At 39.6% G+C, this 27,304-nt stretch overlaps 1 protein-coding gene and 2 pseudogenes across 1 annotated transcript in view; 1 reads left to right on the top strand and 2 right to left on the bottom strand.

The window, feature by feature from the left end:
• Positions 1-27,304, top strand: part of DDX10 (DEAD-box helicase 10) — a 338,420-nt gene that overhangs the window by 85,635 nt on the left and 225,481 nt on the right. The window contains exons 12-13 of the mRNA XM_066247305.1: positions 265-353; positions 3,650-4,130. Of these exons, the coding sequence (XP_066103402.1) occupies positions 265-353; positions 3,650-4,130 (570 nt within the window). The remainder of the gene's footprint in view (positions 1-264; positions 354-3,649; positions 4,131-27,304) is intronic.
• LOC136310748 (large ribosomal subunit protein uL15-like) lies at positions 6,290-6,736 on the bottom strand (annotated as a pseudogene).
• LOC136320475 (ATP synthase subunit gamma, mitochondrial-like) lies at positions 15,279-16,142 on the bottom strand (annotated as a pseudogene).

Below are 27,304 nucleotides of genomic sequence, written 5' to 3'. Positions count from 1 at the left end.
TAACTTCTAGAATAGCTTCTTGAGACGGTGATACTCTATGTTGAGTTGGTTTGATGAAACCAAATTTAAAGTCTTTTTTACTATTACAGTTCTAATAAGGCAGGCTTATTTTTATTTATTTATTTATGAAATGGGGGTATACTCAGCTATTTTTGAAGTTTTTTATTGCTATTGAAATTTATCCTTTTGGTTTCTTTTATCTTTGTTTAAATTCATTTTCTGTTTCTTACTATTATATGTCATATATTTAAACCTCTTTTACAGTGTTTTGTCTCCTATATACGTTCGGTATATCTAATGAAGGATAAAGAAATATTTGATGTGAGCAAGTTACCAATACCTGAATATGCCCTGTAAGTATTCATATTATAGTTTTAATTGTGACTGAAGTTAGAAGGAATTTCTTTGAAAGCTGGTTCTCTGAGAGTCCTAGTTCAAGCCATTCATTAAGAGAATCTATTAATAGATCTGCAAAGAAAATGATTCTATAAACTGGAAAACTAGTTGAGAGTTTAGTTCTTGTTATCAGGAAGACATTTCTTACTTGTAAGTGTAAATTCCTTAAAGTTACACTGGCAGCTTCCTACTGTTGGTCTTAAAGGAGATAGAGAACAATGGATAAGCATTCTTCGAAAGCCTTAAACATCTGTCGTCCTCTTATTCTCTGAAACCTTGTCCTGGATTAACAAACAGTTCTTTTTATGCTTTGGATACAAATCTCTTTGTCAGTTCTTCCCTTATTTTAGATTGGTTTTCTATAGTGCTTATTGCCTAATTATCCTTTATCTTGGTGTTTCCTACAGGTATTCAGAGTTACCATGGCAGAGTGTCCCTGTTTAGTAATTGAAGTTACTATTATATGAAAATGGAACTCTTAGTCTTGTTTTGGTTTAGTAGTTGCAAGATTTTTTTCTAACCTTTTTAGTTATAAAGGAGGACTGTCCATTTTTTCAGTGGGGTTCTACCTATGGGAAAGTGCTGACAATATCCTATAGAAGCACCTGTGAGGTTAATCATACTTTGAATTTCAGCATGAAATTTCCTAGTCTGTGATGAAATATGTACTTTCAAGGCAAGGTCTGCATATTTGGCCTGTTGTACAGGAATTTGAGTGTCTTTACTTTTAAATTGAGTCTAATAAAAACTTACTTGTAGCTGGGTGAGATGCTGTTTCCTACTCTTCATGCTGGATTGCAAGTATAGTGTAACAGGTTATTTGTCAGTTGTAACATTTTAGAACCATTTAAATTGCTAGATAACAGAAGGAAGGCCACTTATTGTCTAGGTCAGCAATTTTCAACCCTTTTTATCTCATGGCATAAACTAACTAATTACAAAAAATTCTGTGGCATGCCAAAATACATACTTTTTGCTGATCTAACAAAAAAGTAGGTATAATTTTGATTCAGTCACATGGATGGCTATTGTGTTGGCTGCTACAATTTTTTTATTTGAAAGTCTTAAGGGAAAAGAGGTCAGTGCCCCTGATGAAATAGTCAGGTATTGCATGTTTTAAAAATTCTTGTGTAGCCCTGGCTGGTTGGCTCAGCGGTAGAGCGTCGGCCTGGCGTGCGGGGGACCCGGGTTTGATTCCTGGCCAGGGCACATAGGAGAAGTGCCCATTTGCTTCTCCACCCCCCCTCTCCTTCCTCTCTGTCTCTCTCTTCCCCGCCCGCAGCCAAGGCTCCATTGGAGCAAAGATGGCCCGGGCGCTGGGGATGGCCCCTTGGCCTCTGCCCCAGGTGCTAGAGTGGCTCTGGTCGCAGCAGAGCGACACCCCGGAGGGGCAGAGCATCGCCTCCTGGTGGGCAGAGCATCGCCCCTGGTGGGCGTGCCGGGTGGATCCCAGTCGGGTGCATGCGGGAGTCTGTCTGACTGTCTCTCCCCGTTTCCAGCTTCAGAAAAATACAAAAAAAAACCACAAACAAAAAACAAACAAATTCTTGTGGCACACAGGTTAAAAATCACTGGTCTAGGTAGTGGGTGGACAGCCACATGCCATAGACAAAAAGTTTTTGTTTACCTGTTTATGTACCATTATTAAGTTTACCATTTCTGAATACAAATCATGGTTTAAGTTATTAGGTGATATTTGTGTTCCATGAAGCTCTGTCCTGGTTTTCTGAGTGACATAGCTGAGATATTATCCAGCAGGAGAGGCACAGGTCTTTAACACTGTGGAATGATATTTAGGGACATTTTATCACCACGCATGCCAATAAATCTCATCTGTTTACAGTTGAAAACCTTTCCTTTTTATTGGTGATGCTTAGGTGAAGGCAGAGAGTTAACTTTGGAGCCTAGATTATTGGTACAGTTTAATTTGGTGTTTTAGTTTATTTTTTGTGAATGTTTAGATCTATAATTTTCTTGTTCTATAATTTTCTGTGGAAGCCTTTGATACCTAAAGCAGTGCCGTGTATGCAGGATATAATACAGGTTTAAAAATCATTTTACTGAAGAAACATGTTTTGAATACCCAATTTGTACAGTTTATTATGCCAGCTGTTAAAATTATAGGTGTATAGTCTGTGCTTCTACCATAAAGGAGCTCCAAGTTTTAGGAGCTGAGAGACTTATAAATGTAATTGTAATACTTTGAGAGACATTGATATGAGCCTGTGGTCCTAATTCATAGCCCCTATAACAGTAATAACGACAAGTTCTGAATAGTAGCTAGTTGTGCCAAGCACTATTTTAAGTGCATTGTGTCTATTAATATTTTATTCTTACAGCAACCATAGGATATAGGTACTCTTATGCTATTTTGCAAACGAGGGAACTGAGGTATAAAGAAATTAGATAATGTCCTTTGATCACACAGTTAGTAAGTGACAGAGCCAGGATTTGAACCTTAACAATCCCATTTTTGAACCTTCACTTTACCATTGTACCTCTCAGTTTCTATTAATCATACTTTATGGGAAAAAGGTAGTAGCTTCATATTGTAATGTTAGCTGTTTATTATTTCTGGCCTTGCTTTAAGAGTTTATTTCAATCCAGTAGTAGGAACCTAGAAACTCGGAAAGATGTGGTCATAAAGTGACTCTTACTTTTAGAAGGACAAAAAAATTTCTTTTTCTTTTTTTTTTTGGTCTCTGGTTTAAAAATCTTTTTTATGGACATGATGTCATATTATGTCTCTAAGAAGGGAGGACATTGATACTGTAGTTTATTCTTTTCAGAGAACTATGTTTTGTCCTTTCATGACCTTGTCTTTTCCACTTTATTATTTACATTTTACAAGGTATTTTCATATAGTTAGTCTTGTCAGATCTCCACACAGTTGTGACATAGGTCTGGTAGTACTGTCCTCCACTGTTTGAGGAAGCTGAGGATGAAGGAGTCAATTGGAAATAGACAAATCTGAATCGTTTCTTTGTTTCTGCTTTTAATGCTCTTTATTTTATTACATGTTAACCTCTTAATGAAAAATGGGTTATCTGACTTGTCAGTATTTTCTGACAAGTATTCATTATTTTCTGGCTTGCCTTTTGGATCATCTAACCTGTCAAGATTTCATATCTCTCAGGAACATTTTTTTTTGAAAATTCTAAAAATAGATCTCAACTCTTAAAAACTGTTTTCTAGTAACCATAAACCACCATCAGTGTATTAAGATCATTATCTTTATTTGCCCACATTTAAGGTCTCTTGGTCTTGCTGTGGCACCACGGGTAAGATTTCTTCAGAAAATGCAGAAACAACCCTCCAAAGAATTGGTAGAGAGCCAAGATAATAAAGTCAATGAACCAAGGGCTCCCTCCCTCACCAATGACGAAGTGGAAGAATTTAGAGCCTACTTCAATGAGAAAATGTCCATCCTTCAGAAAGGTGGGAAAAGACCAGAAGGGGCAGAGTCTGGACTGGCTAGTGGCATTAGCGATGAAGAAGAAGAAGAGAAGGAAGATGAAGAAGAAATGGAAGAGAAACTGGGAAAAACAAAAGGTTTTCAACCTCATTCTGTCCCTAGCACTGATGAGTCACAGAAGAACAAGGAGGCTCCTCTTCAGTTCTTAGACAGGCATGATGAGGAGGAGGAAGAGGAAGATGGGCTTGGTACTAATTTCTTTAAGGTGAAGAGGCACAATGTGTTTGGGTTGGACCTTAAAGAGAATAAAGCATTACAGGTAAGTGTACTCCCAGTGGAGGGTCTTCTGTTATTTCCTGCCACTTCTTTTTTTTCCCTTCTTTTTTCAAGTGAGAGGAGGGGATCCGTGGTGATCCCTGTCTGGAGGCGATGCTCTGCCCTTTTGGGGCCATGCTTGCAACAGAGCTATTTTTAGTACCTGAGGTGGAAGCTTCACAGAGCCAGCCTCAGTGCCCAGGGCCAATGTGCTTGAACCAATTGAGCCATGGCTGTGGGCGGGGGAGGGGGAGAGAAAGAGAGAGGGAGAAGGAGAAGGTTAGAGATGGAGAAGCAGATGGTCACTTCTCCTGTGTGCCCTGGCCGGGAATTGAACCCAGGACATCCACATGCTGGGCCAGTGCTTTGCCAGTGAACCAACTGGCCAGGGCCTCTGACCACGTCTTATTGTGTGTTACTCTGTTCTTTGGGCAAGTATGAGAAAGAAAGAACTAGGAGAAATGTGTAGAATGACTTGCTGTGCTGTAAATGCTCTCTCTCCATATTTAGAAATAGGTACTAAAGAAGTCTCATTTTTTATAACTCTGGAACTATCTTAAGAGCTTTAATCTTCTCATTTACTGGTATTCTGATGCATGTTTTTAAAGTAGCCAGAGTCATGATTATAACATTAAGAAAGGTGATGGGGTTTCATGGTTTATAGCCTGAAAGATACTTCATTGTGATTCTTAATATACTACTTTCTGATTTAAATCATTACAAATGTTCCATACAACAATTTAATCTTTCTAAATATGAATTTTACTTTTTTTTATTTTTCCGAAGTGAGAGGTGGAGGCTGGCAGACAGACTCCCACATGCTCCTGACCGGGATCCACCCGGCATGCCCACTGGGGGCGATGCTTGGCCCCGCTGGAGCATTGCTCCGCTGCAATCAGAGCCATTCCAGTGCCTGAGGTGGAGGCCATGGAACCATCCTTAGCATTTGGGCCAGCTTGGCTCCAGGGGAGCCTTGACTGCGGGAAGGGAAGAGAGAGAGAAAAGAGAGGGGGAAGGGTGGAGAAGCAGATGGGTGCTTCTCCTGTGTGCCCTGGCCAAGAATCGAACTTTGGACTTCCACATGCTAGGCTGATGTTCTACTGCTGAGCCAACTGGCCAGGGCCTGAATTTTACTTTTAATGAGACATTTGCATTTGGGCAGCAATCTAATATTTTAAATAGAAAGTCAGCACTTCTTTTTAAGGACCGGTTATGAAGGTTTATGTAAAGTTTCATGTGGATTCTTTATTTCTCTGTAGGTACTCGCTGGGAGAAATAAGAGATAGCATGTTTCTGGAGTGCGTGTGGGTGCACAGTAATTGTGTTTCTCCCTCATTTCCTATTTCCCTTCCTGTTTGTATGCTTTTTCATCTTGATCATTTCTTTAAGGGGAATTGAATGAAAAATGAAGTTTAACTCTTATTCTTTATACAATGTTTAATAAAAGTCTAAGACCCACAGTAAGAAATAGTAAATTTTGAACCATGAAACTTGGGTGTTTCTTTTTTTTTTTTTTAATTTATTTATTCATTTTAGAGAGGAGAGAGAGTGAGAGAGAGAAAGTGGGGAGGAGCAGGAAGCATCAACTCCCATATGTGCCTTGACCGGGCAAGCCCAGGGTTTAGAACCGGCGACCTCAGCATTCCAGGTTGACGATTTATCCACTGCGCCACCACAGGTCAGGCTTGGGTGTTTCTTTAAGTAAATAAACATTTTAGAAAGGTAGCAAACATACTTATTGAGTACTTAATTATATTAGGAATTTTATAAACATTATGTCATTTGGCTTTTGACTAACCCTATGAGGTAAATACTACCTTATTATAGAGGTGAGGGGGAGAAACTGAGACAGTAAAATAATGAGGTGCACAACTTGTTATGGCAAATTTGGAATATAAACCTAGATATTCTGATTTGAGTAGTTCTTGACCAATAATCTGAGTTTTGAAGTCTGGTTTAACACTTTCTTTTATAATTGATGTATTTTGTGTGATACCTGATAAATCTGTGGTTAATCCAAAGTCACAAAGATTTTCTCCTGTGTTTTCTTCTAGAAGTTTTAGTTTATTACTTAAATTTAGGACAAGGATTCACTTCAACTTAATTTTTGTTTATGGTGTGAAGTCAGGGTTGAGGCTCCCCACACTTCCCACTTGTGAGCATTTAATGACCTTCTTTCCCTCCATGTAGTTTCGTGCTACCAGGAAACTGGGCTCTACCGTCACCCTTAATCTTCTCCTCAACTCTTCTGCTGAGGAATTTGGCTTTCACAATGACAGGCTGCTTTAGAACTCTGTAGTGGCCCGACTGCACCACATCAATGATAGAAGCAGCTCCAGTCTTCTTTTTGACAGCATTTACCTGTGTCTGCTCACTGACCAAGGTCCATAGTTTATTAAGGTTGACAGTTGAGCAGAAGCTGTGGTTCCTCTTTCCATGGTAATGCCTCATTGCAACTTTCCCAAAGTAAGCTGCGTGATATTTGTTGAGGTTGATCCACCAGCAAGAATTATCTCGGCCTTCCAGGTGCTTCCGGTGTTTGCTGAGGCAGCTGTGGCCATGGTTCATGTGGCCCTAAAGTTTCCAGGTCTCCCTCAGTCTGGCTGGCATATCACTGGCTGAGATGCAATAGCAAGGTTTTTTGTTTGTTTGTTTTTGTTTTTTCCATACAACTGTCCAGTTGGACCAGTCCTATTTGTTAAATGCTGTGCTTTTTCCATTCACTTCCCTGACCTTTTTTTGAAACTTAGTTGACCATGTATGTGTAGGTCTTTTTGTTTACTCAGTTCTGTCTATATGGCTGCTTTTTCACCACAAACACCTGTCTTGATAATGTGGCTTTACAGCAGCGGTTCTCAACCTGTGGGTCGCGACCTCGGCGGGGGTCGAACGACCAAAACACAGGGGTCGATGGTCGTTCGACCCCCGCCGAGGTCGCGACCCACAGGTTGAGAACCGCTGCTTTACAGTAAATCATAAATTGGGTAGTATGAGTCTTCCAACTTGATATTTAAAAAATAACTTCTGGTGGTTTTTGGACCATTTCATTTCCATGTAAGTTTTGGAATCAGCTAGTAATTTGTACAATAAAAACTCAATGATAACTTCATCAAGATTGCATTGCATCTATAAATCTAGTTGGGGAGAATTGACATCTTAATATTGAGTTTTCTAATTCATGAATGTGAAATATCTTTCCATTTATTTAGGCCTTCTTTAATGTCGTTTAGCATTGTTTTATAGCAGCAACTTTCAAGTAGTGGGACAGGATACATTGGTGTGCTGTAGGAATATTTAAAACATGCAATAACTGAGTATTTACATAGTTAGGGCACTGACCTCTTTTCCTTTAGATTGTCAGATAAAAATGATAATAGCCAAAACAATAGCCATTGGTGTGAATGAGTCAAAATCATACCTATTTTTTGTTTTTTGTCAGATTGTCAAAAAATAGTTTTTGGTGTGCTGCAAATTTTTTGTGATTTGTTTATGTGTGCTGTGAGATAACTATTTTATAGTTTCAAGCACACATATGTTACACATTTTGTTAGATTCATCTCTTACTGTTCCATAGTTCTAAATAGTATAAGGTCTACCAGAAAGTTCTGTCCATTTCTATCACAAGTTGCGACACGTAAGCACGTTTATTTGGCGCATATGTGCCTCTCTATTTTTATCACTTAATGTATACATACTGATGTAGCAAATTAACTAAAATAAAGTTGATTCACGTTAGTCTTATGTGTGAAGTGATAGTGTACCCACTGCTACTGATAAAGTTCATTTCCGCCACTGTAATTTTTACGAATTTCAACAAGGAAGAAATGCTTCAGAAGCATGTCTGTCTCATCCACCATATTCCCCGGATTTAGCACCCTCTGACTATCACTTGGTTTTGTCCTTACAAAATTTTTTGAAGGGCAAAAAATTCAAAAATGAAGAAGATATCAAACAAGCACTGGTTCATTTTTTCGCATAAAAAGATAAAACATTTTTCACAAATGGCCCTCACGCTGGCAAGAAATGATTAATAATAATGGCAATTATATTATTTAATAAAGTTTATTGACGGTAAGAAAATGTGTATTTTGTTTTATTCCAAAAACAGATAGAACTTTCCGGTAAACCTTATATATTATAAATACTACTTTAAATTTTCAATTTCTAATTCGGTTGCCAGTAAATGAAAATATAATTTAGTTTTGTATACCAATAATTTAAAACTGATTTATTAGCTTTAGTGGTTTTCTTTCTTTTTTTTTTTAGATTTTGTGGAATTTTCATGGTATGTGTGCATAAAGATGATTTCATTTTTTCTTTTCTAATTTGTATGACTTTTATTTTAGTTCGTACTTGATTATGATGTATGTTGAATAGCAGTAGTGAAAGTAGACATTGTTGTCTTGTAGTTGACCTTAGGGGAAACATATTCAGACTTTTAACATTACATCTGATGCTAGCTGTAGATTTTTATAAAGGCCTTAATCAGGTCAGGAAAATTTTAGTCTGTTGTTTAATGTTTTTATCAGAAATAGATGGTGAATTTCATCAGATGCTTTTTCTGCAACTATTAAAGGGAGTATATACTGTAGTTACTCTCTTGAAATATTGATTTCCTAACCTTGAACCAACCTTAAATTTCTGTGGTAAACTTCACTTAGTCATGAGGTGATTTCCTTTATTGAAGGGTTTCGTTTGCTAATATTTTGTTAAGGATCTTTGCTTCCGTGTTCATGAGGGCTCTTGACTTGTAGTTCTCTTGTAATAACTTAGGGAACATGACACATATTATTTTCTTTTTTATTTAGATAGTAAATTTAATGGGGTGCCATTGATCAGTAAGAGTACATAGGTTTCAGATGAACATCTGTATTGCATTTGAACTGTTGATTGCGTTGTGTGCCGGTCACCCAAAGTCACCTCATCTTCTGTCACTGTGTATTTGTCTCCCCTTATTGCCCTTTTTCTCGCCGCCCTCCCCCTGGTAACCACTTCGGTTTTATCTTTGTCCATGAGTCTCAGTTTTATCTCTCAACTATGTGAAATCATGTAGTTCATATCACAGGCTGTTCTGTTTGTCTTTTATTATCTTTTTCTTTGCTGTCTTGGAAAGGGAGATTTGTCAAACTCATTTGAGGCTGGTAATAGTGGGAACTCATTGGATTGCAAATTATACAGAATTTATTTAATAACAATTGTCATCAATAAAAATATTTATTTGGTGTTTTATATACCAAACACTTTCCTTTTAAGTTCTCATTTTGTCCTCATGCCAGGAAAGGCAGGTATGTTTAATATTTTTCAAAGTCACAGTCGTAGAGGTAGTGCTTAAACCATGCTGCCAAATCACATTCTCTTTCTACTTTGTCCTCTTGCCTACCATAAATTGTGTGTAATTTGCTTTCTGTAAATGAGCAATGTCAGTATAATTGACAACACTATAAATAATTTTGGTCTACCTGTTGTGTGCAGTCACTTGGGATACAGAATTGATGTTTACTTTTTTAGACTTGGGCATGGATGGAAAAAAGAGGGGCTGTGTGCCAGGTGCAAGGAACGTCTTCTGGAAGACTGCCTTGTCACACAGTCTCTTTCTATTTGACACAGTCAAGGAATTGACAAGGAAACATATTTCCTTAGCAATGGAGAATGAATCCTGAGTAGTGGAGCAATGAGATGGGTAGAAAAGTGCCCAGCTGGGATGATCTTACTGTATAAGACAGTAGGAGAAGATTGGTCAGTCCACCATCATAGGGAAGAGTCATGTTTTGACTAATTTTATTGGCTATTGGATGTCAGAAAGTTGACCTGCAGTGAAAGTGTTACACAGAAGGGCATGAATATATGATTAAAACAAATTAAAAATGATTTTTGCCTGACCTGTGGTGGCGCAGTGGATAAAGCGTCGACCTGGAAATGCTGAGGTTGCCGGTTCGAAACCCTGGGCTTGCCTGGTCAAGGCACATATGGGAGTTGATGCTTCCAGCTCCTCCCCCCTTCTCTCTCTCTCTGTCTCTCTCCTCTCTCTCTCTCTGTCTTTCCCTTTCCTCTCTAAAATGAATAAATAAAAAATTAAAAAAAAAAAAACAAAACAAACAAAAAAAAACCTTTTAAAAAAAAAGTTTAAAAAAAAATGATTTTAATACATTTTCTTAAATATGAGAATGAATTTTCCAAGCATATGCTTTTATCTTTCACATTTTATGATTTTTTTGAAATGAGACTGATAAGTGGATTTCATTTTAGCTCAGTAAGTGACCTTTTAAAGATTTTTTTTTTTTTTACAGGGACAGAGAGAGGGATAGACAGGGACAGACAGACAGGAACAGAGAGAGATGAGAAGCATCGATCATCAGTTTTTTGTTGCGACACCTTAGTTGTTCATTGATTGCTTTCTCATATGTGCCTTGACCGCGGGCCTTCAGCAGACAGAGTAACCCCTTGCTCGAGCCAGCGACCTTGGGTCCAAGCGGGTGAGCTTTTGCTCAAACCAGATGAACCTGTGCTCAAGCTGGTGACCTCAAGGTCTTGAACCTGTGTCCTCTGCATCCCAGTCCAACGCTTTATCCACTGCACCACCACCTGGTTAGGCTAAAGATTTCTTAACAGTAAACATAGGTCAGTTTTAATTAAGATTTGAATGATACTTGTAGATTATTCTTTGTAACTTAGGAGTTGATTCTGTGTTCTGTTTACATTGAGTCTTACATTTTTGCAGAGAAATTCTTAGTATTGCAAGAACTCACTGTTGGTGGTAAAGCATAGATTAGCTAACATTATTAAATTATTATTTATAAGTATTCTGTTATAAAGATATTCTAAGTTCCAAGTCAAGATTCTGATATGTGGGAGCTGGGATTTTCCTGCCTCTTATCTTTCTTTTTTTCTCTTTTCCCCTTCCCACTTTCCCTTTTTTTCTTTCCTGCAGGAGCAATTACAGAGTGCCTATTCAGTGCCAAGGAATGTGCTTGGTACTTAGTTTTAGAGGCTTATACTTTTGTAACAGATGATTAAACCAGAATTTCAGAACAGGATCCCAACTTTCTATTCATTTACTCATTCGTGCAACCAAATGTTTCAAAGTGTTGTAGAGAAGATGGCCTGGCAATTGTACCTTAAAGATCAGATAGGAGTTAGTAGGAATGGGGAAAAGCATTCTAAGTATAGTGAACAGAATGAGCAGAACCATGGCCACAAGAAAGTATGAGTTTAGTATGGGGAGCTATTTCTAGTACGATCTCAGTAGTTAGCCTTTCTGAGCCCTAGTGCCTGTCTCTATGAAATGAGGCCAATAACAATGTCTCTAATTCAGTAGTCCCCAACCTTTTTTGGGCCACGGACCGGTTTATTTTCAGAAAATATTTTCACGGACTGGCCTTTAGGGTGGGACGGATAAATGTATCACGTGGCTGAGACAAGCATCAAGAGTGAGTCTTAGACGGATGTAACAGAGGGAATCTGGTCATTTTTTAAAAATAAAACATTATTCAGACTTAAATATAAATAAAACGGAAATAATGTAAGTTATTTATTCTTTCTCTGCAGACCAGTACCAAATGGCCCACGGACCGGTACTGGTCCGCGGCCCGGGGGTTGGGGACCACTGCTCTCATTGACAGAGTTATGATTAGGAATAGAAAGCACCCAGACAGTCTGTGTATATAGAAGGAGCACAGTTAATGTTAGCTGTTATTTTCACTTGATAAAGTGTAATAGGAACATATGGGGAAGGGGATGATAAGGCTTTGCCAGTGCCATGGTGAGACAGTGTTTGAGGTAGTTGCTGAAAAATAAGATCTTTTTATTGAATCAGGACCTATTGTAGAAGGAAAAAGTGATGCATTTCATTCAGTTCAGGTATAGTATTAGGAAACAAATTTGCTTTTATGATTGTAGCATAGTTGATAGAGCATTTTCCACATTCACAGTATCCTGTATTAATCTGAAGAGTGCCAAGCCATACACTGATATCACAGGTCCAATTGACATCATAGCTAGTTATTTATGGAGAATTTATAATTTGATGTAATCATACCATATTAGTCAAGCGCAGTGCCCTGTGGGAATGAATTGGTTATAAATAGAACTAAAAATGGTTTTAACAGTAGAAATTTATTTTGTGTAGAGTCATTAAATAAGATTCATTATTATAGGGATATTTTTCTCTGGATGGAATTTCCTGTTTAGTTAACTGGGACTATCCTTGTGGTTACTAATACTGTTTAGTATATTTCTAGTAAATATTATATAGAAGATACTAGGTAATGGATATTGCTTATATTTTTAATACTGATTTAAAAATGGATATTAGAGAAAGTAATGCCCTTGTTTGGGGTGGGTGAGGCATGCTGATGAACTATTTTATGTGCTGTCTTTTATCCCCATATTATTTTATTTAAAATGGGAAAGAACTGTGGTAGCTTATTTCCAGAACTTCCTATAGACAATTTTATTTTGCAAAAGAGGTATCAGGAAGTGATGAACATCTATCAGTTTTCTGTAATCTGACATGCACTTTCATGCATCTCGCACTTTTTTTTTTTTTTTCTTTTTTGTACTTTTCTGAAGCTGGAAACAGGGAGAGACAGTCAGACAGATTCCTGCATGCGCCCGACCGGGATCCACCCGGCACGCCCACCAGGGGCGAGGCTCTACCCACCAGGGGCGATGCTCTACCCACCAGGGGGCGATGCTCTGCCCCTCTGGGGCGTCGCTCTGCTGCGACCAGAGCCACTCTAGCGCCTGGGGCAGAGGCCAAGGAGCTATCCCCAGCGCCCGGGCCATCTTTGCTCCAATGGAGCCTTGGCTGCGGGAGGGGAAGAGAGAGACAGAGAGGAAGGAGGGGGTGGGGGGTGGAGAAGCAAATGGGCGCTTCTCCTATGTGCCCTGGCCGGGAATCGAACCCGGATCCCCTGCACGCCAGGCTGACGCTCTACCGCTGAGCCAACCAGCCAGGGCTCTTTTTTTTTTATAGATAAATTTTTATTAATGTTAATGGGGTGACATCAATAAATCACATATATTCAAAGAAAACATGTCCAGATTATCTTGTCATTCAATTATGTTGCATACCCATCACCCAAAGTCAGATTGTCCTTAGTCACCTTCTATCTAGTTTTCTTTGTGCCCCTCCCCCTCCCCCTTCCCCTCTCCTCCTTCCCTCCCGCACCCCCCTCCCCCCCACCCCCGGTAACCACCACACTCTTGTCCATGTCTCTTACTCTCGTTCTTATGGCCCACCAATGTATGGAATCATGTAGTTCTTGTTTTTTTCTGATTTACTAATTTCACTCTGTATAATGTTATCAGGATCCCACCATTTTGTTGTAAATGATCCGATGTCATCATTTCTTATGGCTGAGTAGTATTCCATAGTGTATATGTGCCACATCTTCTTTATCCAGTCTTCTATTGAAAGGCTTTTTGGTTGTTTCCATGTCTTGGTCACTGTGAACAATGCTGCAATGAACATGGGGCTACATGTGTCTTTATGTATCAATGTTTCTGAGTTTTTGGGGTATATACCCAGTAGAGGGATTGCTGGGTCATAAGGTAGTTCTATTTTCAGTTTTTTGAGGAACCACCATACTTTTTTCCATAATGGTTGCACTACTTTACAGTCCCACCAGCAGTGAATGAGGGTTCCTTTTTCTCCACAGCCTCTCCAGCATTTGCTATTACCTGTCTTGTTGATAATAGCTAATCTAACAGGTGTGATCTCTCACTTTTTTAAATTCTTACTGCAGACTTTGTACAGTTAAGCCTCCATTTTGCGAGTTAAGAAATAGGTTTTGAAATGTTTGGTTGCTTGTCTAATGTCCCACGGTTAGTGAAGTGGCAGAAATGGAATTTGTACCGGGATCTGTCTGACTTGACTCAATATATGATTGTGCTTTTGTTGATTACAGGCAGTCCCTGGCTTATGAATGAGATAGATTCTGTAGGTTTGAAAATGTTTAAGTATTTATATGCATAGAAAGGTAAAAATAAATACAATGTTAAGACAAACATCTGTGCAAATTGCATTTAATAGGTAAATGTACCAGTTACAACTTACATACAAATTCAACTTAACAAACCTACAGAACTCATCTTGTTCACAACTCAGGGACTGCTGTACTGTACTGTACTGTCTTTTCTACATTTAGCAGTGTTTTTTGGCATTCTGTTTTACTTCCCACCAACTTTGCCACTGTTCTGTCCCAGATCCTTCTCACCTCAGACTTGGCATGGGATAAACCTTTCTGAGTCATCTTCCTGCTGACCTCTTGTCAGATAGTTTTTGTTTTTGTTTTTGAAGTGTGGTTGACCTTCCATGCTTCCCTTTTGTTCTTTCCTTTCACTTGGGCTTTATAAGCCCTATCACACTACCAGCCCATTCTTTCCAGTGTGAGTTTCCACTTAATCTTCCTAAAAATGTTCACCATACCAGCATTTCACATCTTACCTATCTTCCAAGAATTCAGTGCTGATCTTGCTCTTTCCTTGAAGCTTTTCTTTGCTTCTTCATTCTGCTGACATCTGGATTCTAATCGTCTGTTTTGCTAATGTTTTACTTTTTGGCATTTCATAATATACCTACACAGATGTCTTAATTTCTGTTTCTTTTGTACCTGGTGATTATTGAGATTGTCGTAACTTTGTATGAAGGGACTTCTCAAAGGTACAGTCAAATTAAACAAAAGGGAGAGGTCTTTAAATTAAAACGAGTCAAGATCACTGCCACCCCAATTTTTGGCTCCATGAAGTAGAACAATGGTGGGATGATCTTAAATGTTGAATAGTTGGAATAGGACATATATGCTTTCTTGTCTTCAGATAGGAGTCTTTTATTTTTCTTGCATCCTGTGCTTAATTCTTTAGTTATAATATAAACTTCATTCCAATTCAAAGGGAATAGTTATTGTGTGATTGGAAATGTAGATGTACATACTGAGTTACTACATAAATATATATACATTTTTCTTCCCTTTTTAAAAAATTTATTATAAGTTGTTAATTGTAAGATAGTTTACAAATATCTTGCTGTCCTTAGAAATTTAAGCAATGGACCAATAATTTCTTCTCACCAGAACAGCAGTAAGCTAAAACACATTCAGCTGGCTTAATTTTCCTTCTTTACCTCTTCTTGGAGGATGAAACTTGATTTTCATTAATCCAGAGCTGCAGCACTAGAGATGATTTCAATCAACTCCTTTGTGATGACAGCCTGGCGGGTGCAGTTGAAAGTCAAAGTCAATTTGTCAATCATCTCAGAAGCATTCTTGCTCGCATTGTCCATGGCTGTCATCCTGGCACTCTGCTCACTCGTGGTGGATTCCTTCAGAGGGTAGTAGATGATGAGTTGGCCAGGTTGTATGTCAGCATCAACGTCATCAAGGATACTCGTGGCTCTCAGCACTTGCAATAGTATTAAGAGAAAAGATGGGCTTTTCTGTCTTGTAAGAGATGACAGACCTGAATCGATTGAAGATGATGGATCCTTCATCAAATTCATATCCAGAATTTAGTAATTCCAGGGCAATGACTGAGGCATCTCCAAAAGTAGGGGGTTTTCTTCCCACTTCTTTGAATGTCACCAAAAACTGGTCAGAATGCGTCCTATGAAGTATACCCCTAATTTTATCACCGATTCCAACCATCTTTCCCGGCTTCTGTGAGTGTAGCCACCTCACTTTTCATCTATTTAGTGACTGAGGAATGGATAACGCCACAAAGCCCTCTATCTGAGGACACGCCAATTAGGAGGTGTTTCTTCTTGTCTTCTGGCACCTTAATATCAGCCTTTTCATACAGAGCCTAGGATCCCACTCCATATATTCGAGCTGGTTTCACCTCTCACTCAGCTCGGGCATATTTAGCTGCTGCTGCCATTTTCATAGACTTGGTAATTTTCTGGATATTTTTGATTGACTTCAGTCTCCTCATAATGTCTTTCAAAGCTGCCATATTTCGAACTTGGATCCATTGCTCTGTCCAGGCTGAGACCCCCAACGATGCCCGCCCGAGAGAACATGGTGGTGCCTTCCTTCCCTTTTTAAGTTCTGTATGCATTTGATTTCCCAAGGATGTAAATTCCCAATGGAAAGTTAAAAGTTTTTGTTTTGGTGATTATTCTTTCACTGCTGGATCATTTTTATATAAAACATATTTGACTTGTTTTTCTTCATTTCCTACTTTTTATATCCTCAATATTTAAAACATCTGCTGACTACTGAATTTTCTAATGAACTACTTTTATAGCCTAAATTTCAGAAACTCCGTTTATCTGGGTTATTTATCTTCATTTTAAGATAAAGTGGAGGTAATGAAAGAAATGTGAAATAGGGATGGGTTATATTTGAGTGTCATATATGTTGCTTTTAAACTTAACTGTTAGGATATTCAGAAATAAGTAGCTTTTCAGTGTCGTTAGTAAGTGTTTATTTTTATAGCGCTAAAAAATATAGAGAATGTACTTAGTATGGTAGGCACTCTGCTTATGAACAAATTAGTTTCCAAAATAAAATAAGACACGTTATTCTTGTGTTTAAGCAGTTAGTGTATATAACTGAAGCTTTTAATGGGAGGACTGCGTTTAACTTCATTTTTTTTTAAAGCTCATAAATTTGTCCAAATGTATTTTCATTTTGACTTTTTTTTTCAGTGTTTATGTTTGAAACACAGTTTCAAAGATGCATGCAGAATCTTAAGTCCAACCTGGCAGCTGAAGCTAGTGCCATCTCTGGTGACAGGCAGAGAGAGGTACATCGTGTTCACTTTGATGTAAAGCTTTGTTCATTACCATGAAAGTTTGCATTTTAGGTGAAATGGAGACACTTTTTTTTTTTTTTATATTTTTCTGAAGCTGGAAACGGGGAGAGACAGTCAGACAGACTCCCGCATGCGCCCGACCGGGATCCACCTGGCACGCCCACCAGGGGCCACGCTCTGCCCACCAGGGGGTGATGCTCCGCCCCTCCGGGGCGTCGCTCTGCCGCAACCAGAGCCACTCTAGCGCCTGGGGCAGAGGCGGAGGAGCCATCCCCAGTGCCCGGGCCATCTTTGCTCCAATGGAGCCTTGGCTGCGGGAAGGGAAAAGAGAGACAGAGAGGAAGGGGGGGGGTGGAGAAGCAAATGGGCGCCTCTCCTATGTGCCCTGGCCGGGAATCGAACCCGAGTCCCCCGCACGGTCCCCCGCACGCCAGGCCGACGCTCTACTGCTGAGCCAACCGGCCAGGGCCAAAATGGAGACTTTTTATTTTTTATTTATATATTTTTTAATTTATTCACTTTAGAGAGGATAGGGAGAGGCAGAGAGAGAGAGGAGAGACGGAGAGAGAGAAGGGGAGGAGGAGCTAGAAGCATCAACTCCCATATGTGCCTTGACCAGGCAAGCCCAGGGTTTCGAACCGGCGACCTCAGCATTTCCAGGTCGACGCTTTATCCCCTGTGCCACCACAGGTCAGGCCCAAAATGGAGACTTTTTAAATGAAGGCTTCATAAAATATTTAGAAAAGTATTTACTGAATGCTTATTAAGTAGATACATGGGCTACGGGAAAAACGAAGCAGGGAAGACAGAATTCAGGGGGTGGGGTGTTGCAATTTCAAATAGAGGGGCCAGAGGCGTTCCCTGGGCGTGTGTAAGGCACTCTTCTCCCTGTGATGGGGTTCAACCTTCAGAGGTATAAGCACTGAAAAGATTGTTATGCTCCCTCCACCCAGATATAATTTGAAAGAAAAAGAATGTTTTACAACTATAATGGTCCTCAATTTTTTTTCCCCATGAGATTACCTTATTGCTTTGTTAAAATATATATTTCAAAAAATACTTTTTTCTTAAAGTACTCTAGCTTTGCTGGTGCCCTGAGCATATGTGCGATTTGCTGGTTGATTAATTGAGCATGAGTTGGGCCAGGGGGAGTGTAAAGAGAATTCAGACCCTCCTGGGAGTCGGTGCTTGAAAGTTAATTCGCACTTCAGAAAAAGTTCAGTGGGGTCAGTTATGCCTGCATATTAAGAAAGGCTTATTTCTTTTCAGTAAAACTGAAGTCTAAGTATTGCCTGTATACTGCAATTTTCTACTTCGTAAGACACACCTGACCATAAGATACACCTAGGGTGTTAAGGAGGAAAATAAGAAAAAAAATATTCTGAACCAAATTGGTGTGTTAAAATATTTAATAAAATACTGTATTTTTCGTTCCATAAGATACATGGGCATTTTCCCCTCCACTTTTGGGGGGGGAAATGCATCTTACGGAGCGAAAAATACGGTACTTGTAAGAGAAGATTAGCATACCAATTTCATGATGGTTTAAGTTTTTTTTTTTTTTTAAGAGGAAGGGAAATAGACTCCTACATGCACCCTGACCAGGATCTATCTGGCAACACCCTCTGAGGCTGATGCACAAATCATTCGAGCTATTTTTAGCACCTGTGACTGAGGTGTTCAGACCAACTGAGCTATCCTCAGTGTTTGGGGCCAATGCTCAAACCAGTCTAGCCCTGGCTGCAGGAGGGGAGAAGGGAGAGAAGGAGGAGAGGAAGGTGGGGGAGAAGCATATAGTTGCTTCTCCTCTGTGCCCTGACACTAGAATTGAACCTGAGTTGTCTGCACGCTGAGCTGACGCTCTCTCCACTGAGCCCCAGTCAGCCAGGGCCTCTCTGCCTTTTTTTATTGAGTTTCCTTTTCTCTCTCTAATTTGGATTGTTTCACTTTTTACCTTTTAATCATAAAACCTCCTTCTGCATATATTTCTTTTTTGTCTTTTCTGTTAATGTGGCTATAAGAATACAATGTTGTGGGGTGTTTGGGTGTGTATATGTTTGTAGTGAATGATGTTTAAGGAATATGGGACATTATTGTTTGTCGTTTACAAAATTGTGCAGTTTCTTTTTAACCTTTCCATGTCTTTTGGGTTATTTTTGATGGATGGGATCGCAGTTGGATTGTGAGGGTTCCTGATCCCTTTTGATATTGGGTACTGTGTTTATATTGTGCACTTACCCTCAACAAAGGAAGGAAGATTAAGAGAGAAAACTGGTGAATAGGCTTTTGGTAGGCACATGGACAATACAAAGAAACAAAGGTGTACTAAGATGAATCTCCTTGAGAGCACGCGTAACAAAATGTAGCTCTTTCTAAGTCATGATTAGAAGCATCTGCAGTCAAGTTTTATTAAACTGAATTTTTAAACTTTTGCTTATTTTTCAGGCCAGGAATATTTTCCCATAGGACAAAACATTATCTTTATCAAGCAGGTGGCAGACCATTAATCTCTGGACATTTTTCTTCCTAGAGGGCTGTTGGTATTTTTGGTTTGTTTTCCTTTTTTTTTCTTCTTTTAGCTTGCTTTCTGCTAGACTAGAGGTGACAAACAGTCCTGATATGCTGTTGGGCAGAGAAGCTGCTAGTTTTTATTTGGCATAATAAATGGTTGAAACTAGTGGTATTTTGTTACGGTTCTAATAAAGCCAACACAGTGGCGATTCTTACAGTGCTGAATAAGTGATTCAGCCTCTTAGTGGCAGTCACTATAGAGATGGCCTGCAAATAATAATCCCTACTTGTTTGTTTTCTAAATTAAAATGGCTCATTTTCTATTATATCTTTTTAGTGATCATGATTAGAATAATTCTTCCTCCTGCATGCATTTTCATATCTGCTGGTTTTGTCAAAGGAAGCAACAGCTGAAGAATTCTTTCTTGCTGGGTTACCTGATTTTGGAAGGTACACTAAATTCAGAATGTTTGATGGAGGAAATGGTTGTGTATTACAGAAACACTTAGGAAGAACCTGCTAAATTTTTTTCCTGTGTTTTGGTTCAACATTGTTTTGTTTTTCTTGTATCTTTTTGGTCTGTTTGGACTGTTTTTCCTACCTGCTGACATTTCCATAAAGTAGAACTTCACAATTCCAAGAGTAGGTGAAATTCTATTCTGTGCTCTATCTTCATCCACTCTTACCCAAATCTTCTGAGACTGAATTTATTTTTTAAAAAGAAGCTGAAGAACTGGCTTTTAATGAATTTTACTTTCTTCTTATTATATTCTATTAAGGGTTTTTAGGTTGATTCAATTTCAAACACACTTAGTAATACATGCTTTAATAGCTATTGAGCCATTTTATTTAATAACTTGAAAGAAGTATTGGCTTTTAATGGGTGTTTTTAGAGATATTACTGTTTCCAACTTTCTCCCTTCTACAAAAAGGAGGGAGTTGGTATTTTTTTTGTCCATTATGCCATCAGTGTCCTCGAGCCCACCTATCTAGTTTCCAGCCTGTCCACTAAGTTAAGAAACCCTCTGTGTTACAAGAGGTCTGCTAGCAAACCCGCCCAGACATTATCTTTATTAACCTGGTCAGGAACAAATCTGTTATCTGCCCTTAAGGGAGATACTTTCTCTGTCATCTAAGGCTGTGTGCTCTATTGACACCCCTGGAAAGGTAATTGACGGAGTGATAGAGGTAGACAGAAACATGAGACCCATGGATTGTCTCCCGTGCTAGGTAGCAGTCACAAGTTTTCCATCTACCTTTCTGTTTTGGTCAGCTTCTCCCAGATCAGAATATGGGAAACCGACTTTAGTTTAAATGCCAACATGAATTCCAGAGACATGGAATTCCAGAGGCTCCTCCATGTGAAAACTGTTACTCTTGCTTGACAAGGCCATAAATTACTGGGTAGTTATGTTTGCTGGGATCAAGTCAGGTGCTCCAAAGTGTGCTTCCGGAGCAGCCTGTGCTGACCACTGTCATAGCACTGAGCACACTGCACTGTCATATAAAACACATGACAGTTTTCCTCCTATTCTGTAAACCTTTATGGAGGCAGAGAATGTGTATCGGTGTTTTTCAACCACCAGTTCCTGTACTGGTCCACTAGAAATTTCATGTGAAAGAGTTAACCACCTGATGTTTTAATGAAGATTATAGACCCAGTGATCTTAGTCGAATTTGCTTATGCTCAGGGTGATTTCTGCCTTAGTGGTCCCCCAAATAATTCTTTCTTTTTTAACTGGTCCCCAAGTGTAAAAAGGTTGAAAACCACTGATGTATATTATTCCTTTTCATGTCTTTATATCTGTCAGAGTTGCCTGTTCTCAGTAGCTGTTTGTTGAATGAGATGAGTGAATGAGTAAATGAGTAGAACCTCTGTAATTAAAATCTGGTTGATTTTTTATCTGTTTATTCAGATCTGTTCATCCTTTCTTTTTCATATTGATTGCTTTGATCTCTTGGGGCCTGCTTTCTTGATGTGGTCCTCTGTGTTCTCTAGAAAAATGTTTGTTTGTTTCTTTTATTAAGTGAGAGGCAGGGAGGCATAGAGACAGACTCCTGCATCCCGCATGCATACTGACCAGAATTCACCTGGCAAGCCCACTAGGGGGCAATGCTCTGCCCATCTAGGCTGCTGCTCCATTGCTTTGAATGGAGCTATTTCAGCACCTGAGGCAAGGCCATAGAGCCATCCTCAGTGCCTGGGGCCAAATTGCTTGAACCAGTGGAGCCAGGGCTGCAGGAGGGGAAGAAAGAGAGAGAGAAAAGCGGGAGGAGAGAGAAGCATATGGGCGCTTCTCCTGTGTACCCTGACTGTGAATTGAACCCCAGACTTCCACATGTCAGACTGATGCTCTACCATTGAACCAAATGGCCAGGGCCAGAAAAATAAAAGTTTAAGTGAAATTTTGACAACCCATCTTCTTCTAAAGTTGTTTGAGAAAAGTTTTTAGAAAAACTGTTTTCTAGAGAGTTCACTTGTAGAGATCAGACATCCTTATTCTTTCTAATAAATGGCTTGTTTTATGACTAAATGTGTATGTGGTTCTCAAAGTTGTGTCAAAGGGAGTGTATATAAACCATTGTTCCCAGAAGACTTTGCAGAACTCTTGCCTACTGCTGTGTGCCTCAGCAGCCTTATCCTTGGCAGAAGCAGAGAGGAAAATGGAAACAGGTGTCTGTTTCTCATTGCCAGCATACAAACTCCTTCTCACATGCAGTGCCTCTTGAGTTCTGTTGCCTCCACATTTAAGGGACTTAGGGAAGCGGTCTAAAGCTACTGCGTAGTACTTTGCTATCTCTTTTGAGACATATGTATAAGATGATAATCAGAATTACTTTAAACAAGAAGTGAAAGAACTGTTCTGGTGGGTCTTGGTGTTCATATTTGTGTTGGGTTTGTGTGTTGACAAAATGTATTTAGTAGTATAAAGGAGAAAAATGATTCATAAGCTTTATCAAATTCACACCTACAGCTCATTGATACTTGATTATGTTTTCCTTAATATTATTAATTTGCATGGCTTTAGGTAGTTTTCTAGGAATTCTTCAAACCAGGAGTTGAGGGGAAGAGTTGTTTCGTTGCAGTTCAGAGCCTGTTTCGGTAGCATTCATGTGTTGAGTTGCACACATTGTGTGAAATGTAAAGCCTTGGCAAATGCCAAGAAATGATTATTTAATGAGTCTATTTATGTCTATGGGTTTTTTTAGGTTGAAATATCCTGTTAGACTACTAAGAACATCAGCTTCTTTGTTATTCTTTTGAGATCTGTTTAAAACACCCACATCAACTTCAGGGACTCATTTATTCTTCTTTTCACTGAAATAATTTATAGTGCTGTCCTAAAAATCTTTGGGGTGAGAATAAAAACATTAGCCTTTAGGTAGAATGGGTTAGCCTGAACATTTGGGATCATGTCCATTGACTTTAAATATCCTCTGCCACATTTTCCCCCTGTAGTTTTTTTTCTTTTTCCTCAATACAGGCATGTTACTGGACCAAATGTAAGACAATTAGACTTGTCAGCTCTCAGTAAGGTTACCTAGTTGCAGAGAGAGTATATTCATTTTGAAACATTAAGTGAAATAGCAATATAAGATAGAAAAATAATGTATAATATTTATTTGTAGTAGTAAAATGTTTTGAATTTGTGTTAGAACTTGGGGCCAGAATCCTGGAGCTGTTTCTAGAGTATATGAGACTAGTGATTAGTATTGAAGGTTGTGTTGGATTTGATAGTTGGAGAAAGAGGGAAAGAGTATGAGCAGAGGTGGGGGCAGTTGTTTTGGTCTTCTCTGGTAGGAGCTGAAGTCCTTGTTCAGCCAGTCCTCAGAGGCCTTGCTTGAAGAGACTGTTGAGCTCCACTGCTGGCCAGAGTCCGGGTGGGCAGTGGACTGGGTGGGCAGCATCTTAGACTGGGTGGGGCTCAGTTCTGGGCCGGCGATGATGCCCAAGACCATTCTTTACCTTCAGCCAGAGTGTCTGTCTTGTTCCTGAAGAGGGCAGCTGCTTTGCTATTGTACTTGTCCTGCAAGGACCAGCAGGAGTTGTAGTCCTCTTGAGACTTTAGGAACTGTTAGAACTTAACATTCCAACTAGATTTCATCTTCTCAAGTCAGGTTCCTTCCATCTGTCTACAGTGACAGTGCGTGAAGCTGAGCTGCATTCTGAACCTAGGGCACTGCAGGCAGGTCCAGAGGCCGTAGGTCACACTCATCCACTGAGAGTTGGATGTGCCACACTCCAAACACACGTTTTCATCCTGCACTCTGACTTCCTTAAGAACTTTCATGGCTGTGAAGCGGGTGGCCTTGATCCTGTATGCTGTGGTTGGGCAGGGTCTGATGGGCTTGGTCTGGGCCAGCTGCTGCAAGCTATACCAAAGACTCTTGCCAGCCACAGCTTATCTGTTTTAAAGTAAATAATGTGATAGTGTTAGTACATTTGCAGAGTTGTCCAGCCAGCATCATAATTATAGTGTGTTTCATCACCTATGAAAGGAACCCCTCACCTTTTGGCTCTTTATCCTAAATCCCCCATTTTCCTTTAGGCATGAACAACTGTTAATCTATCTTTATAGGTTTGCTTATATTGGATGGTTTATATCAGGGGTCCCCAAACTACGGCCCGCGGGCCACATGCGGCCCCCTGAAGCCATTTATCTGGCCCCCGCCGCACTTCTGGAAGGGGCACCTCTTTCATTGGTGGTCAGTGAGAGGAGCACAGGATCCTGGAGTACTGTTTGTGGCGGCACGGCAGCACTCACGTACAGTACTACTTCCGGTGACGCAGGACGCACACCTCACGGCTCTGGAAGCGCATCATATCACTTGATATGGCTAGCAGTGACAAATATGGAACCAGACATTGACCATTTCATTAGCCAAAAGCAGGCCCATAGTTCCCAATGAAATACTGGTCAGTTTGTTGATTTAAATTTACTTGTTCTTTATTTTAAATACTGTATTTGTTCCCGTTTTGTTTTTTTACTTTAAAATAAGATATGTGCAGTGTGCATAGGGATTTGTTCATAGTTTTTTTTATAGTCCGGCCCTCCAACGGTCTGAGGGACAGTGAACTGGCCCCCTCTGTAAAAAGTTTGGGGACCCCTGGTTTATATAAATGGAATTCTATGTTATCTTCTGTGATTGGTTTCTTTTACTTAATAATGTTTTTAAACTTTATCCATATTGCTTGCTGCATGTGTCAGTACTCCATTCCTTTTCATGGTCAAGTAATATTCCATTGAATGGGCATACTACATTTTGTTTATTCATCAGTTGATGGACATTTGAATTCTTTCCATCTTCTGCTAATTATGAATGATGCTGCTGTGAACATTTTTGTACGAATTTTTGAATACTTAATTTCAGTTGAGTATATATCTAGGAGTGCAGTTGCAGAGTTATGTTAATTCTGTTTATCTTTTTGAGGCATTCATTGCAAGTCTGTTTTCCAGAGTGCATACCATTTTGCATGTCCACTGCTGGTGTGTGAGGGTCCAGTTCTGCATCTTACCAGCATTCATTATCATCTGTCTTTTTGATTCTAGTCATCCAACTGTGTGTGAAGTGGTATCTCATAATGGATTTAATTTGCATTGTTCTGATGCTCAGTGACGTGCTTATATTCATGTTGTAATCAAGTTTTGGTTGAATTCAGAGAGCATAAAATTAAACGATGAGTAATAATACCTGTAACCTTATGTATGCTACCTGGATCTCTATATTGAAACGAATGATTAACTTAGTTTGGTTCAAGGAGCCAGAGTGTGATGGTTGAATAGTGAGGCCCGCTTTTAGGATGTTATGGAAGAGTTTTGACATGATCACTACTTATTTCTCATTTCTGAAGGTTAGACTGAGGTGATAGCAGTTACTATGGGAAACGGGGAAAGAGTTAATGGCATAGTTATTTTTTGGTTGCATAAAGTACTCTTGATGCTTAAATGTTGGAAAGAGAGAAACCATATACTTTTCTTATTAAATGTACTGTAGTTTAAAGAAATACTTGGCTTTTTCTCTTCATGCTTGTTAGAGGTGTCACTGCAATAATTTTTTTATTTTTATTTTTTTGTAAATGTCAGTATATATATAGTGTGCAAGACATTATAAGATAAGCTGTGACTGAATCACATTTAATGTGTAATTTTTTTTTTTTTTTTGCCAGAGACAGAGAGAGAGAGTTGGAGAGAGGGACAGCCAGGGACAGACAGACAGGAAGGAGAGAGATGAGAAGCATCAATTCTTCATTGTGGCTCCTTACTCTCCTTAGTTGTTCATTGATTGCTTTCTCATATGTGCCTTGACCGGGGGGCTACAGCAGAGTGAGTGACCCCTTGCTCACACCAGTGACCTTGAGCTCAAGCCAGCGACCATGGGGTCATGTCTGTGATCCTACTCTCAAGCCAGCGACCCCATGCTCAAGCTGGTGAGCCCGCGCTCAAGCCGGCAACCTCAGAGTTTCGAACCTTAGGTCCTCTGTGTCCCAGTCTGACGCTGTATTCACTGCGCCACCACCTGGTCAGACAAGATTTTTTCTTGAACTTTCTAAAATTTCTTTTTTAAAATTTATTTATTTATTTTAGAGAGCATGTAGGGGGAGAGAGAGACAGGAACATCAGTCTGTACCTGTATGTGCCCAGACTGCGAAATTAAACCAGCAACCTCTGTACTTCAGGATGAAGCTCTAATCAACCAAGCTATCTGGCCAGGGCATAATTTCTTTAAAGATGAAAAATGTCATCAGTTTGGTCAAAGTTAAAATGAAACTGCAGATTTTGTATGAAGTACAGCTGTTGCTTTGAATGTTCTAATTGATGGAAATGGGAAGCCATATTAAGACTCTGTTATGAAAGATTCCATTTGAGAATTTGGCTGTTAGAGAGTGTCATTGTTTTCTTTTTTGGGAAACAATCTGAAAAGCTAACTTCAAAGGAATCTTTTGTTTTGGTATATTTAGCAGTGAATGGTATGACACTGCTATCAACTGGTCTGTTCTTCTTTTGGTACTAAGCAGGTGTGACTCAGAATGAAAGTCAATTACATAGTTGACTTTAACTTCTTAAGGGTCACTTGCCATAAACAAAATGGGAGAACTAAATCTTAAGTTTTCTACTAACAAGTTTTAGGGTATTGCACTATTAGCACACCTCGTGGGTATTGTGAGTTTGGTTCCAGACCGCCACAATAGAGTGAGTCGAAATTTTTTTGCTGGTAGAGGTCTTACCTTCCATTTGTAAAACACGCAACATCTCTGATTTGCAATAAAGTGAAGCACAGTAAAATGAGGTATGTTTGCCCTCGCATATGGTGCTGTAATCAGTTTCCATATTGTACACGTGTTCCTAACACTTGCTGTCACTTTCACTCTCTTCTCTTTTGCCATGGGCTCTTTCACAGGGCATGTATAGTAACAAAAAATTGAAGGGTGTTGGGAGTGTGGTAGGTATAAGATATCCAAAGAATCACAGTAAATTGTGAAGCGAGAGATTTTTAAGATGTTTTTCACTATCAAAGGAGATTTATCATAATTTGGAATTAAAGACTTTAAGAAGTTGAAAAGTTACTAAAACTCAATATCAATATATGATTGGCCCTGGCCAGTTGGCTCAGTGGTAGAGCGTCGGCCTGGCGTGCGGAAGTCCTGGGTTTGATTCCCGGCCAGGGCACACAGGAGAGGCGCCCATCTGCTTCTCCACCCCTCCCCCTCTCCTTCCTCTCTTTCTCTTTCTTCCCCTCCCGCAGCCGAGGCTCCATTGGAGCAAAAGATGGCCCAGGCACTGGGGATGGCTCCTTGGCCTCTGCCCCAGGCGCTAGAGTGGCTCTGGTTTCGACAGAGCGATGCCCCGGATGGGCAGAGCATCGGCCCCTGGTGGGCGTGCTGGGTGGATCCCGGTCGGGCGCTTGCGGGAG

This window comes from Saccopteryx bilineata, chromosome 1 (genome assembly GCF_036850765.1).
Source record: "Saccopteryx bilineata isolate mSacBil1 chromosome 1, mSacBil1_pri_phased_curated, whole genome shotgun sequence".
Taxonomy (NCBI): Eukaryota; Metazoa; Chordata; class Mammalia; order Chiroptera; family Emballonuridae; genus Saccopteryx; species Saccopteryx bilineata.
This window is presented reverse-complemented; position numbering and strand designations above follow the sequence as displayed.